The sequence below is a fragment of the Ambystoma mexicanum genome, chromosome 5q (assembly GCF_040938575.1).
Source record: "Ambystoma mexicanum isolate Mex_15411 chromosome 5q, UKY_AmexF1_1, whole genome shotgun sequence".
NCBI classification, from domain to species: Eukaryota; Metazoa; Chordata; class Amphibia; order Caudata; family Ambystomatidae; genus Ambystoma; species Ambystoma mexicanum.
Genome location: NC_090933.1, coordinates 1352250019 through 1352265830, shown reverse-complemented (window position 1 = coordinate 1352265830; position 15812 = coordinate 1352250019). Strand labels below are relative to the sequence as shown.

General features: G+C 48.4%; 1 protein-coding gene across 1 annotated transcript in view; it reads right to left on the bottom strand.

Moving 5' to 3' along the window:
* Positions 1 to 983, bottom strand: part of LOC138498717 (secreted Ly-6/uPAR domain-containing protein 2-like) — a 162485-nt gene extending 161502 nt beyond the window's left edge. The window contains exon 1 of the mRNA XM_069622359.1: positions 838 to 983. Within this exon, the coding sequence (XP_069478460.1) occupies positions 838 to 889 (52 nt within the window). The 5' untranslated portion in view covers positions 890 to 983. The remainder of the gene's footprint in view (positions 1 to 837) is intronic.
* Between the last annotated feature and the right edge of the window lie 14829 nt (positions 984 to 15812).

Sequence of the window (15812 nt, the reverse complement as noted above, 5' to 3'; positions counted from 1 at the left end):
TTCATGTGCTTAAATAATACTCCATTGATTGCATCGTCTTGGAAGCAAACCGCATTACATAATTAACTAGCCTTTCATAGTAAACTCATTTTACTCTATAGACATGGTTATAGAAGTATGTTGAGCAATACGAGTATGGCTTTAGTTTTATTCTCTCCATCCGGCATGCAAAGTCACAATAGCATTTTACAGATTAATGTGGGCTTACAAATTCCCCTTCTGTTTTAAACCCATAGCCATTATGTCATAAAGCCTGCAGCATTATGCACCCTTCTCTCTTCTAATCACCCCGATTCACATTTGTTAAGGGACAAAAGTCCCTTCTAATTGTCCCCCCTCCCGCCCATCAGTGCCTAATTGCTCCCATTGTAATGCTCTGCTGATGCAGAGAAACATGTTAGTTCCCTGGGGGAGCCGCTCGACCATCAGGAGTTCTAACAGGAAAGGGGTCCTGCTGCCAGGACAATGAGGGTGCTGAACAGGAACACCATGCTCCTGCTCAGCACCCGCATTGACCACTTCTGGCTCTTGCACCACTGACCAGAGCACTGTAGAAGAATTTTATTGACTTTACAATTGTTGAGGAGATTAAAGTAAAGTGTATGTGTTTGCAATAGTATCATGTTTGACTGTGACATATTTTGGAAGCAATGCCATTGTATTGCTCAAACTGTATTTGCTACTATCAAATTAAATGGAATTAGAATGAAACTCAAAACAGATGCTCTAAATAAAACAGAATCGACATTTAAAGCATTCTACAACAGTGTCTCACTCTCACTCTCTAGTGTCCTGCAGGTGTGATCCCCACGGTGTATAAACCAGTGAAAGACTTACCTTTGCCAAGAAGGAGGGAAGAAGCCAGGAGAGCGCAGGGAAGGAGCTGCATCTTTGCAGGAAGGGGAAGAAAGTGTGTGTGTGTGATGGTGATGCACGTGCGTGTGTGTGATGGCTGATGTCTCTGTATGGTCTCCAGAGAAGTCTGTGTCAGTGGCGTTTGCCTGGTGCTGGTGTGGTATCCTGCTGTGACACCTTTATGAAGCATCTCAGTGTTGTGGGGAGGCTTGTTGTGGAGACACGTGTGCACCAAGGAGACAGAGCTGATGGTGGTGTTTAAAAGATGCACATATCTCTGTAAGTGCACACAGCACTTCTAACCCCTGCAGGAGAAGCATAATACCAGGGGGACCCAGGTGATTGACATGTGACAGCAGTGACAGGTGTAATCCAAGCACTAGCGACTGCACGTGACGACTGCCGTAAATACAAAAGAACCCCACATTCCTATCGACATGTACAAGGTGAACCCAGGAGAAGGAACACGTTTGAATGTTATGGTGGGTAAATGTTAACTTTACTTTGATATCACCAGAGACTATGTGTGGTCCGTTCATGTTCATTATAATCGCTTTCTTCAATGCATTGGGTGACAGGTGGTTACGCCATCAATAGCTATTGCCCCTCCCCATGCCCAATATCGCACAGGTGAGAAACAATACTCACTAAGGCAACCGTACCGCCCGTATCCCAGGCAGGTACAACTGGAGATGACACGATCTAAGCTAAAGATGGCAAGAGAAACCAACCAACAATAAAAAAATACATATGCATGCAACGGACACAAAGCAAATGTGCACTCAACACAAAGACTACGTAATATATACACATATTTACATAGCATCCGTAATACATGAAGAATACTAACATAAGCATTGAACAAGCTGAATGAAACATGGACAACACGCAAATATAGCTCACTAACATAGAAATGCGAGAGTAATGGGCAGCCATCTTTTCCAAAATGGAAGCCACGGCATGCTTCTAAGTAAATGAAAGGCCTTAAGACTTCTCAAGAACTCAAAAGGTTGAAATGACCAAATACAGATCCGTTCAGAGCTCAGCCAGGAGCTGACAACCATAGCCAAAGTTATTTTGCGAATTAAGGGAGGGTCAGAACGTTGCTGTGAAAGTACGATATAGCAATTCCCAAGACGCAAGAAAGATACTACCCGGTTAATTAAAGTTATATAAGAGAACAACCAGTCTTCGTGAACCAGGTACAGGACAAATATAAGCCCAAAGGCTCCATGAAGAATAGCCCAAGAGTGTCCCCAGTGGTAAAAGGAAGCAAAACGTTCACATTACTATTGGCTAAAATCCCAATAAATGCAGGGTGAAATAATTCCAAATGTGGTCTCATCACACATGACCCATAATTGAAGAACACTGTCCATTTATTAGTAACAAACACGGATAGGACATGTTTGTCACGCCTTACACACATTTGTAGACACGAGATGCCATACAAGGTCGAATACAAAGAGATGACTCTGGCTCATGGCCTAGGAACAAGGGATGGCATTTTTATTAATTGAAGGGAAAGTAGTCCATGGGCTTCCCTCCCCCTACTCCTGTCATGCTCATGTCTTCACGCCCTGTCAGTTGCCCATGGTTGGTCAGTAGAAAGCCAACTAATCAAAATCTTCAATGTTAGGCTGCCCAGTACCTATTATGCCAACCAATAGTCTATTGTAGAAATGGTGTCTTTTTATTATTACTTCCACCACCTAAACCTCAACCCACCTTTCTGAACCCTGGATTTCTTCTTGTCTTGCTGCATTTTGTTTATGCCATCGGCGGGCAGAAAGAAGATGATGTGCCACCTCTTGCCCATTGGGCAACATGGTTTTCCAACAAGCTTCACATGTTTACCATGTGCCATCTTTGAAGCCAAGTGTAATTATTTCAGGGGCCAAATTGAGTTATCTCTCAACCATGCTTGGGAGCTATTTTAAACTGTTCAGACTCTTTCGCTAGGGTTTCTTCCTCTACCTTTGTGCTGCCCTCACTGGAGATATGTAACTCCCTATCTGCTTTTTTTGCTACCAAAATTGCCACCATTCGTCAAACATTATCGAATTCATTTCTGATCTGAGTTCTAATCTGCCCATAATCCCTCTGGTGGCCTGTTCTTGTCCTCTGCTCCTGGCTAATGACATTATTCAGGCTATCACCAAACTTAAGTCAGCCCCCCCTCCATCGTGTCACGCTCTCTGTTGAGAAAAGATACATTGTGGGACTTTGCCTCACATCCCACTGAGGCAGTGAAACACTCATTGGCCAGCGGCGTTATCCCCCCTGTCTTGAAGCATGCCCTGATCATCCCCTCCTGAATAAGCCTTTCTTGGACCCTTAATTACCACCCTATCTCCCTTCTCCCATCTTTAATGAACACCCTTGAGTCACTGGTCACTCCTTTGCTTTCCTCTTTTTTTGGAAGAATCCTCTTTTTTTGACCCCTTCCAGACTGAGTTTCGACCTGGGCAGGTTTGAAGAGACTGTTTTGGTTTCGGTCATGAACAACGTGGCCACTCTCACTGATCAAGGGGGTATCCTTGCCCTGATCTTACTTGATTTGTCGGTGGCATTCGATACTATTGAGCATACCATCTTTCTTGAGAGGCTGATCGCATCTCTGGCCCGGTGTTGGACTGAATCCACTAATTTTTTGCTGACTGCTCTCAGTCTCTCAGTCTCTGCCGCTTTATGTCCTGCCTCTGCTCCTGTCACCTGTGTGGTTCCCCAGGGCTCTGTCGCTGATTCTCTTTAATGCCATTGGCTAAACTCATCCAGCCCTTTGGCCCCACTGTTACATGTACGCGGATAATACCCAAAATTTGGAGCCCCTCAAACTTGCCCGTTTTGAGGCTTGAGCCAATCTTAGGAATTGTCTGATTGCTGTTGGTGACTGGATGAGCTGGAACTGGCTTAAATTGAATGGCAACAAGACCGAGGTCTTAATTATGGGTTCTCCTTTGATGACCTCAGGCTGGCCGCCCGAGCACTGGCTTACCTCCCATGGCACCCTAAACCAGTTGCTGTTGTCAATGACCTTGGAGTTAAGATCTCTGTCACCCTTTCTATGGACACGCAGTTTAGTTCAGTTTGCCAAGAGGCTTTTGCAGCTTAAAATCTTATGAGAGATTATTCCTTTTTTGCCCCCTGACATGCATGCCCCAGTGGTGGCTGCCCCTATCTTTGGTTCTTTAGACTACTGCAATGCTCTTTTTCTGTCCCAGCCCTCTTATATGCTTAACAGTCTTCAGATACTACAGAACCCCGCTGCCAGAGTGGTTGCTGGCATTTCTATTCGGGATCACATCTCCCCCACTCTGCGTCACCTTCAGTGGCTCCCTTTTAGCCGTCATGTTCAATTCAATCCCTCTGCATTGTGCACCGGCCCTTTTATGGTCTTGGTGTTGAGTGTTTTCAGGCAAGGTTCTGTCACTACACTCCAATAAGCGCTCTGTGGACCACCCACGATTTGATTTTGATTCAGGTTCCTAATTTTGATCTGACCTGGATTCATTTCGGTGTCAACCTCCCTTCGCGCTATCAATAATCATTTGCTTTTCCGGCGCCGCCTTAAAACCCTCTTGTTCTGAGCCTTCTATAGTTCGCTTTTGCTCTACTTTCTCTGTCTCTTCCCATTAGAGCCATGATGCCCTTGGGGGATAGTGTGCTCTACAAGTATAATTAACATAACATAACATAACATATGTTTAATTTAGAGGTGGTCTCAGGAGGAGCCATCAGATTGTTGTTACCCAATTAGTAGTTTAATTCCTATGGAATGTATACATCGTCAATCCTCTTAACCAATCCCCGTAACCCATAGGTTTTGTAAATGTACATTATGTTATTACGTTGTTGATTGCACATTCTGAGTTTTCGATAAACACGCTGAGAGCAACGACATTGTATGCTTGTCTGCTCTTCCTGCTCTATTCAATGTCAATGAAGCTGGGTTTTGCCTTGCACTTTGCCTATTTCCATTTTTGAGTCTGGGTTTTTCTGGCTCCAGAAACTCTGTGTAATGTTCGTTCTTTCCAGGCCATCTTAACAAATACATGAAAGTAACATACAGGATTGCTGTAGACTGGCAAATAATAACACTTGAAATACTGAGTTTTAAATTCCACTGTCCTTCAGAGCCGGGACCCACACAACAGTGCTCAGAAGGTCAGAAATCCAAACGTCACTTCTGGAGGACGTCCACGGAATGGGCCTCATTACGGATCCTGCAGTAACCATGCCGGTAATACCGGCAGGTTGCCACCGGACCCATAAATGTTTACTGGCGCCTTACTTGCTGGTAACACCAGGGTATTACACCCCGGCATTCTGGAAAGTCAGGCGCAGGTAAATAGTAATTCCCCTTCCCATGGAGTCCCATAGGATTCTAGGGGAATGGGGAACACGGAAGCACCGGCACTGTTATTAACGGCGCAGGTGCTTCCGTGACCGCTTGCCTAGTGTGGCCACTGTGTCCGGCAGGGTCAGCCCTGTCGGACACAGCGTCTCTGTCAGGCAAACCCGTAGTATGCCGGTCTGGAAACAACGGTGCCTGTAAGCTTACCAGCACCGTTGTTTCCAAACCGGCACACTTGCAATGAGGTCCAATGTTTGCATTTATCCTCACTGGTTAATTTAACTTTTCCCTTGATGAGACCTCATCAAAGGCACCGTCAGCGATGCAAATCCTGTGTTTCCCCTGTGAGACTGTCATTCTCTCAATTTCAGGGTACCCTAAAAGTGAACGATGCCCTGCGCGCATCTCTGCACACAGTGAGTCTTGTGGGCGCCAAATGTTGTTTGCAGGTTTTGAATATGTACCCGCGGGGCAGCCCCTACCAGGAATACTTGTGTACATCCAATACCATCTCAAAACAGAGTCCAACAGCCTAATGTTGTGTGAGTGTGAAACAGCAGTTGCAGTGCTTGGTTCTGTCGTCTCCCTGCCTCAGGAATCGGGGGTAGCAGCACCTCAATGAGGGATGGTCGGGACGCTTGAATGGTGCCCGGAATCAGACCTGAATCCAGGCCTGGAGCAATTCTCCAGGAAGCCCATGAAAGATTGCATGCACCAACCCCCAGTGATTGGGTGGTCACCAAAAGATTGATCACACGCAACCATGTGACGGCACGCCGGGTTGGTACAATGCTCCTGAGGCTCCTATTAAACGTTTTTTTTTTAAAAGAATTTTATTAAATTCATACAAACCAACAAAAAAAAAATACAACCAAACACGCAGTGCAATTCTCAACCAATACATGAACATCAGTCAGTCTTTGACCACTGCTCCCGCAATCCCACCCCCCATTATGAGCCTGTTTGTCCTCCACACTCCGTATTCGCTGCATGAGGCAGGGTATCGCTTTCCTCGGATTCCGCTGGATTCAATGTTGTTCCACATACTTCAGCTATTAATGATTTCCATGCCATCAGGGTACCCACTTCTTCCTCCCCATACATGCTACTTGCCTCCTGCCATACCACAGTTTCAGCCTCCGCCCATTTCTGCAATTCCCTCCACCACACCTCCACCCGTGGTCCGTGACACTTTTTCCATCCCAGAGCAATCCTCCGATTTGCAAGAACATATGCCAAGTCTTTCAATTCCCAACATGTTTAAGCTTCCGTGACCTGGGAAACCCTCCCAGCAGGCAGACCAAGCCGTGTCTATGACAAGCGTGACCCCTTTTCCAGCTAGTTTTTGTGCCACACCTCTCCAGAAACACTCGATTACTGTGCATGACCAAAACATATGTGTCATGTCAGCGTTCTCCACGTCGCACTTAGGGCATGCCTGTCTCCCAGCATTTCTAAACTTAGATATCCTCAGAGGGGTCATATATGCTCTATGCATTACATACAGTTGAATTTGCTTCAATCGGGCATTCCTTGATACTTTCTTATGCTATCCTAGGGCACGCTCCCACATCCCATCATCCATCTGGGCTCCCACCTCCGCTTCCCAATCCAATCTCAAATGCGTCAATTCTTTCCCAACCTTAGTCATTACCATTTCATACAATCTCGAAGTCTCATGCCCTCCCTCCGCTATGTCATATATCGTTCCCATAATGGCGTCTGGTTCTTCCGCCAATACTGTCTCAGGCCACATTTTCCGAATTTTCTGCACCAACCTGTGATACGTAACATATTGGCCCCCATGCTATCCCGCCTCTTCCCCTAGTCCTTCAAAATCCTTGATGGTCCCCTCTTGCCAGATATCCCCTAACGTTACCAGCCCAACCGAATCCCAGTAGGATCTGACAATCACCCTTAGTTGCTTGTCACCCCCTGCCAAAGCAACCAGCGGTACTTGCGGGGAACACGGAAGCGGGTCCCCCATCATCCGGCATGCTCGGCGCCACATTTTCCACCCTAGCATCATCATCCCCGGGAGCTCCGTCATTTCTGACTCAGGCAACCAGAACATTTCCTTCAAGTAGAACGGGGTACAGTCTCGCCCAAACAACCTAAATTCAGGGGTCGTTTCATCGGAGAGCCATGTGGCCACATATTGTAATTGACCCGCTACATAATAAACCTCAAAATTAGGCAGTTTGATCCCCCCTTTGATGGAAATTCTGCAACTTCCATAGCACCACTCTGTTCCGGGTGCCATGCCACAGGAAGTTTCTACACAGTCCGTTCAGTTTAACAAAAAACCTCTTGGGAATCATATATGAAATATTATGGAAATAATGCAGAAGCCTAGGCAGGACCACCATCTTAAGCATCGCCCCTCGTCCCATCATTGCTAAGGGCAGCTTCTCTCAAAACTTCATAGATTTACGGACTTTTTCAATAGCTATCTCAGTATTATGTCTATGTTCCTCTTCCTCCGTATGATACACATCTATTCCAAGATAGCGGAAGGAACTAACCGTCCATGGTATTGACAACACTGGTAATCTTTCTACAGGGGCTCCCTTATAACTACCCAACGGGAATATGCTAGATTTTTGGGGATTCACCGCTATGCCGGACAGCCCCGCATACCTCTCCATCACCTCCAGAATATACTGAAGATTTTCCTCTGGGTATCTCAAATATAATAACAAATCGTCCGGATATAGGGATACCAGATGTCTTTCCCCCCCTACCTCAATACCTATCGTGTCATATTGTTGCCTGAGGTATATCACCAGGGGCTCCAGAGCCAAAATGTACAATATCAGGCACCAGGCGCACCACTGTCTATTGCCCCTACTAAGTTGCCATCTCTCAGATATCACCGCTCCCGTTCGAACCCTGGCTAGCGGCTCACTATACAGCATCTGATATAGCTCGGCCCCACCCCATACTCCCTCAGGGCCGCCAACAGCCACGGCCACCTAACCGAGTCGAAAGCTTTACAGTGTCTAAAGACAAAACTGCCATTTCCCCTCCATTGTAACACCCCCATTCTACCACCCGATGGAGTCGCCGGTGGTTGTGAGTTATATTCCTGTTTGGGACATAGCCCGTTTGGTCTGGATGTATTAATTTACTAATTACTTTCCGCTATCTGTTTGCCAGGACAGTCGTCAATATCTTGCCGTCCTGGTTCAGCATCGATAATGGCCTGTATGAGCCACAGCTATGCCCTGGTTTATTAGGTTTGGGGAGCGGTATTTTGATCGCTTCTCTGAGCGACTCAGGCAACCGTCCCACTTCAAACACCTCATTAAGCATTTCTAGCAGTGGGGGGAGTACTTTCTCTCTATATGCTTTATAAAATTCACTATGGAAACCCATCCGCTCCTGGGGTGTTACTGGTAGGCAGCTGCCTAACAGCCTCCTCCAACTGCTTCAAAGTAATCGGTGCATCAAGCTCTTCTCTTTCTTCTGCACTGATCTTGGGCAATCCTATATCCTCCAAAGTTTCACGTATCTCGTCCTGGCTGCCCTCCCCCTGTCCTCATACAGTACCCTGTAATAATCCACAAATTCCCTATTGACTCCCTCTTGGGTGTTTGCTACCTCTCCATCTTCTCTGGTTATTGTCTTAATCGGGGGCCTAGGGGCTTCACTCTTGTACAGCCACGCTAAGAGGCGGCCCGTTTTATCCCCACCCGCATGCTGTCTCTCAACATACTTCATGTTGCAGAGCCTATCCCAGTGTTCCGCGCACTGCTGCTGTAGTTTAAGCACTAGCTCTGTATGGACATTCCCCTTTCTTAATTCTCTTTCTAGTTCATCTTCTGTTCTTTGTAGGTCAGCCAGGACCCCACCCTGCAGTCCTTTTGATTTAGCGATGGCAATCCCCCGCATCACCACCTTGAAGGCCTCTCATAGTGTGCCCGCCGAGTCAACACTGCCTGTATTCACATCGAAATAATTGATAATCTCATCTCTGATATCCTCTCTAAAAACCGGATCTTTGAGCGCCTCTGCACGGAGGCGCCATGTCGGAATCCGCGCCCTAGGGCGGCAATATTGCCACGCCAGGACCAGGGGCGGGTGATCTGAGAGGACCCTCACTTTATATTCTACTTGCGTAATCTCTACCACTACATCTGGTGTGGCAAAAATATAATCAAGTCTCGTGTGCAGCTGCTGCAGGGCTGAATAGTGCGAATATTGCTTCTCCCCAGGATGCTTTGTTCTCCACACATCCACCAACCCAAAGTCGTCTAGTAGCGTCTGCAATGCTTTAGCTGCTGGGGTGGGCCTGTTAATCTTGTCATCAGATCTATCTACCTTGGGCTCCAGTACACAATTGAAATCCCCTCCCCAAATCACCGCACTACCCACACACCTACATAGGTTGGTGCAAAGGGTCCTGAAATACGCCGCCGTGTTCTGATTAGGGGCATACGTGTTTACAGTGCACACCTCTTTATTCTATACCACCCCTTTCATTATAACCATCCGCCCCTCAGTGTCTACCACTTCCTGTGTCAGCTGGTACGGGACGTGCGGCGCCACCCAGACCAGTACTCCCCTAGCATAGGCAGAGTACGAGGAACCCACTACAGTACCTTTCCATTTTTTCCCAACCAGCTCCAACTTTTCACGCGTTAAAATGCGTCTCCTGCAGCAATGCAATATCTATCTTTTGTCTTTTCAGATATAGCATGACCTTGTTCCTCTTTAGATAACTGTTAAGTCACCTGACATTCCACGTTACTATCTTAAGATCTCCCATAGCTCTTCGGTACCCATCTTCCTTCTTCCCAGCCAATCCCACCCACTCATGCAATACAGATACGACCCTCTAGCTCTTCCATATAGGCTCTCATGTAAACTTAAACTCCCCATAACTATGTACACACCAAACTCCCGTACCCTCTCCCCAACTACAACAACCCACTGCACACAACCCCATCCCTCCCCCCACCCCGCCCTACCCCAACCCCAACAGGTGCCCAGCTCCATCCCTGGATCTCAGGCTCCCACGCTTTTGATCCTACCCTGGAACACCCAGGTCAGGACCCCAGTAAGGTGTCACCGCACTATCGGTGACCTAACTAAACTCTAAATGGGGGTATAAGGACTAGCTCTGTGAGGCTCCCTAACTAAGCAATAGTCACAGTGCTCACGGATGATGTTCCTTTCCAACCTGTTCATGCCAGCCCATACGCTGCATCAGTTACTATAAGCGAGTCCCATAGTCTTAAGCCACGACACCTGCAGGTGCCCCCCCTGCGCATTACTTATCTCTTCTTTCTCCTCCTCCCATCTGGATGCCAAACTCCTGGGGGCAGCTTTGCATGTCGAGCCACCCCATAGCTTGAGTGTCGAAAAACAAGGTTCTGCTTTTATGGAAAACTTTTAGTTTCGCCGGGTAGAGCAACATGTACTTGTAGCCCGCTTCTCGCAGTCTTCTCTTGACAGTTCCAAAGTTCATACGGCTCCGTTGCACCACCAGGGTATAATCCGGATAGGCAGTTATGTTTGCTGTCCCTCTTTGTATTGTTCCAACTTTACGGAAGTGTTCAAGGATTCTTTCTCAATCCTGATAGTCGAGGATCTTAGCAATCACCGGCCTAGGTGGGCTGCCCATTGGCGGCTTCCTCGTTGGAGCCCTATGCGCCCTCTCCACTGCAAACCCCTGGGACAAGACTCCTCCGGTTATCTCCTGCAGCAGCATAGATTCAATAATCTCCGTGGGGTTGGAACCCTCTGATCCCTCTGGCAAGCCAACGATGCGGATATTATTCCTCCGGGGACGTCCTTCCGCCTCCTCCGGCCTGTTCTCTAGGTTGCCCACGCGCTGCACTAGGGCGTGAAGTTCCGATTTATGTGAAGCATAGTCCGCTGTGTTCGGACCCACCTCTTTCTCAAGGTTCTCAGTGCGCTCCACCAGTGACCTGACATCTTGCTGGAGAAGATTCACTTCCTCTTGCACCGCTCCAACTTTGAGCTCCAGCGCTGTTTTCAATTCGGTCACGGCCAGTTCAAGCTTGGTTTCCCAAGCCACCTTCAGGTCAGCGATCGTGGCAAGGACCTCCTGGTTCGTGCCCATGGCAGCCACGATCCCAGCGGGGGTCCTGTCCTTGCTCCTGGCCCCTTCCGGGCCGGGTGGTGTCCTGGCGTATTCGTCTAGCGTAGGCTGTTTGCCCTTCAGTCTTGGAGATTGTTGGACATGGCGCTGCCACTAGAATTCGTGGGTGAGCCCCACCACTTGTGGTTTTTCAGCCCCAGTGGGGGCAGACTTCCGTTATCCCCTGAGCCCTGTGGGGCCACCCCAAAAGCATCTCAAAACTATCTCTTAGCTGCAGGAATGGGTTGTGCCCTCCCACGTAACCGTGTGGACCCCCTCTCCAACTCTGCTAGTGGCCGAAGGGCAGCGGGTGCGTTAGCTGTATCTCCATGTACTTTATGCCGCTCAGTGCCCAAAATGTCTGGGCCCAGTCCGATCGTGTCAGTGGTGTCCTCCGGCTACTTATCTTATTTCCAGAATTGACTGTGTCCTCCTACGTAACCATGTGGGTTCATTCCTTCTTGCCCCGGCTCCTGTGGTGTTCAAGTTTTATTGGAGACCGTTCAAAGTAGTATGTGCTCTTCCGTGTTGTGGGCGTTTCGATGCCAATTCTGCCCAATGTGACGCCCTGGCATGCGTCCGCTGTGCGGGTCTGCTTGGGGTTGAGACTGGCCACACAAAAGGGGTCTTAAAGCAACTTGTGAGCTGCAGGAATGGGTTGTGACCTCCCATGTAGGAATATAAGGCTGCGCTCTGATACGTCACCCGCCCACACTGTGAGCTATCCAGACCAGGCACCGTTTATCCTGGCACGCTGCGGGTCCGGACAGGTCCTCCAGCTATCAGCATATAGCCCGCCTGTGTCTCTCTCCTTATGCTCACGCTCTCCGCGTCATGCGCACTTGGTAGTTATGGCCTTTTGAGGTATTTGTCCCAAATGTCAATCTGTGCCTATAATGCCCCCGGCGCCTCTCATCGTTTAGGATCCACTCACAGTTTATACCCCTCCGCAAACTGCACCACTCTCAGTTCCACCGTGGAGTAGGGCAGTCCAGTGTCGATCAGCATCTGTTATTGACTGCGTGTTGCTGGAGGCAACACACTGCCCCACCTGCGTGACTCATGTACATAGAGGCAGCTACCTCCATTGCCTCCAATTGTCGTAACTACTTCCCATAGATTGGGCTGCAGTGTGCCTCCTCTTATCACGGTGTCTGACCAGTCCGTTCTTTGGCACTATAATGGGTGCTGTCATAGGCTGTTTATCCAGATTGGGTGGTGTCTCTCCTGCCTTAAGTACATTTAGCGCTTTCGTGATACTGCGCCTTTGTTATCTAAGCAAGAGTCTTTCATACTTCAATGCGAGCGTCCTTCACTATAGGTTACCAGCCATTTTTTGCCGAATTGTGTGTCAGCGCCTCATTCCGTAGTGGCTCACAGGCCAACACTTTCAAATGCCCGGGTCTCCCGCTGCGATGCTGCTCCGTTTGAATCAGCTGGTCCGTGATATATTGTATCCCTTTAATTCTCATTTTCGTTTGTTCCTCAGGGCCGGGGCGCCACGTAATAGGCTCGTTTTCCTCGTCTTTTTTTCTACAATTGTAGCGGCGACTCACCGCCGGGCCCTGCTCCGCTAGTAGATCAGCTGTGTTGTTGATACAGTTTCAACTGCAGGGCCCAGCTAGCTCACTCCCTTAGGCGATCTCTTCCATCAGGTGGAGGCTTTGGGTGTGCGACACCAGGCTTCGCCAGTCACACACACGGGCCGGAGCGTACCTCCTTTACAGCACGGTTTCTGATGAGGGCACTCTCACCATGAGGCTTAATGCGGTGCCGGTGTAGTCCGGGGAGGGGTCCGCCGAAGTCAGATTCAAACGTCCCGAATCTGGTCTCTTTGTCTGCAGGTGGCTGCCATTTTCTCCAGCCAAAAGGTTCTCCTCCGCACTGGACCGTGCAGCTGGGGCAGAACTTGTTTATCTGCCTAATCTGAATCCGGTGCATGTGCGGTGCTCACCTCTGAACTGCTTGCTAAGCAGAAATTACTTATTCTTTGGTCTCAGGAGTGCGTGTGCTGCATTCCAGATAAAAGTTGCTAGGAGTACTGTTGAGGCCCCCATAGTATTTGCATGTGCTTACATGCTACAATATCCTGCCACAAAGTAGCTTCTAAGCCCTCGTATCGTCCGCTGCTGTCACCAGCTCCTTTGTCCGTTGCCACACGCAGTATCGCAGTTGTGACAATCTTTCCGACGCTATTCACCCACTCGGTCCAGAACAGGCATATTCTTAGTTATTTCCTGGCGGTTTCACTTTGCCTCCGCGACCGCCCTCTGTCAGTCCTCCCTCGCAGAATCAGATCAGCTGGACTTGCATGCATATCCTCACTTTACATTGCTCACGCCGCATCCATCTGCCGTTCGCTTTGTTCTGCGACGGTCGCCATTTTTCTGCTGCTGTCCGAGAGAACCCTCCAACTTCATCGCCACCGCACTCTCTTCTCCTTACACTATTTTGGTCAGACTTATCACCACTGCATGCCCATTAGCTTCATAGTGCCATAGCTTTACTTCCGCACTTCTTAGTAGGCTTTGGAGAGCCTATTTTCTATGGATCAATTCCGGATCAGCAGGAGCTCACGGTCCCCAAGTCCTAGTCCGTGGCCATGTAACCACACCCCCCCCCCTATTAAACGTTAGGTTTGACACCCAAACATTTTCAAACCACTGGGCGATTCCAGTGTTTAATTTGTAAAAAAAATAAGTGCCAGTGCCCAAAAAATATTACCCCTTAATGCTGGGCGCGGCCCCGCCCAACAGTGCGGATGCGCGGCCCGCACCAGTTCAGTGCTAGACCTACCTAGATCGGCCCACCACCAGCCCACATCCCCGCTCCAGCGCAACACGTGAAAACCATCATTCGCCACACTCTAGGTCTAGGATAGACTTTAAACCCCAATCAATCACCCAACTGTAGTATGGAGGCCCTCGACGCGGAATCACTTTGCTCCAGTACAAACCTTCAAAATCACCATTCAATCACCCCACTCTAGGATAGACATTAATCCTGGCTGGCATTCATAACACTGTCCATCACCAAGCGGCAAGACTAGTGCATACCCAAGAAACTAGAAATGGCGGCTGATGACTGGACTTGATTCCTCTGCTCTGCTGACTAGTCTGCTTCAACATTATTATTGCGGAGGCCGCGCGCGGGCCACCAATGCCACCATATTATCCACACGGCGGCGCAATAATAATGTATTCTGCGGCATGATTGATTCAATCAATTCATGCCTACATTATTATTGTGGCGGCCGCGGGCCTCCATATCCACGGCGGTCGGGGCCGGCACAATAATAATGTAGGCATCATGACCACCGCAATAATAATGTAGGTATTATTGATTCAAATTCAATGCATGTCTACATTATTACTGCGGCGGCCGCGGGCCACGGCCACCATATCCGGCCCCAACACGGATTATCGCTCACTCATTCTGGCACTCTTGGGTCACATGTTTATTGACTGAGATTTACATCACCCGCTTTAAATAAACCCCAGAGTTACACATCCAAGCATTACAACACACGTTTTTGCCTTTTTCTGGCAAATGTGAGAACGTGTTTGATGCCGCCTTTTTGAACCAGGGTGTACGGTAATCCCATTTGAAAACGGTGCGTTTAAAGACAAAAAACGCAAATGTAGTTTGTGAGTAGTAAACCAGTGTTTCACAATCGGCCACAAAAGTAGAGGGTAGCTCAGTGGCAACGTGTTCGCCATGGAAGCAAAACTACACGAAACAGCACAGGTTCGATCCCGGGTCCGAGCTTAGAAACCTCTGTGTTTTTAAGCGCATTATAAATACGCAACCAAGACAAAAAAAAGACAATTACGATACTGAAAAACAAACAATACCTGTAACAACACCTCCATGCCCGGGGGCTGTGAGCGCTTTAAAAAATGCAAAATAAATAAACAGCCCAGCAATAATTGCTTGCGGCGCGAGAAACTAATCCATCATCTATATTGAGGTGATGGAGATGACATCATACATCTTTTGTGGCACTTACCTGCAAGGGACGCCAACGAAGTGTACTCAAACATGTATAAATGGGGCTTAGAGAAAAAAGGCCGCGTTTGATCCCGTGTGAGGGGAGTACACCCGCCACATCCACATTTCAGCTACGTCTTCTGTGCTATTAGTGCGTCATTATGGGATGCCCCCCAACCTCTTCTAGTGTCCCAAATGCCAGCACTTTCTGCTGAAGCAGGCTCCACTCCCCTACTGTGCACCTCGTTTATCAACTGTCTTTATTTCTGTTAATTGATGGTAGGTAGCCACTGTAAAAGAATTAAGAACAATAGCGGGAGAACAGTGTGCGCCAGGTTTGCTGAAGTAATTCAGTTTCGGCAGATGCGTTGGGCTGCAATCTGCCCCCATGGCAAGTCAGCAGTTCTCGCTGCAACCCCCTACTCCCCCCAAGGAGGTAGGGACTGGCTTTCATGCTACTGGGTGCGAGAAACGTTGCCAGTTTGCCAAAACAGCAGCTGT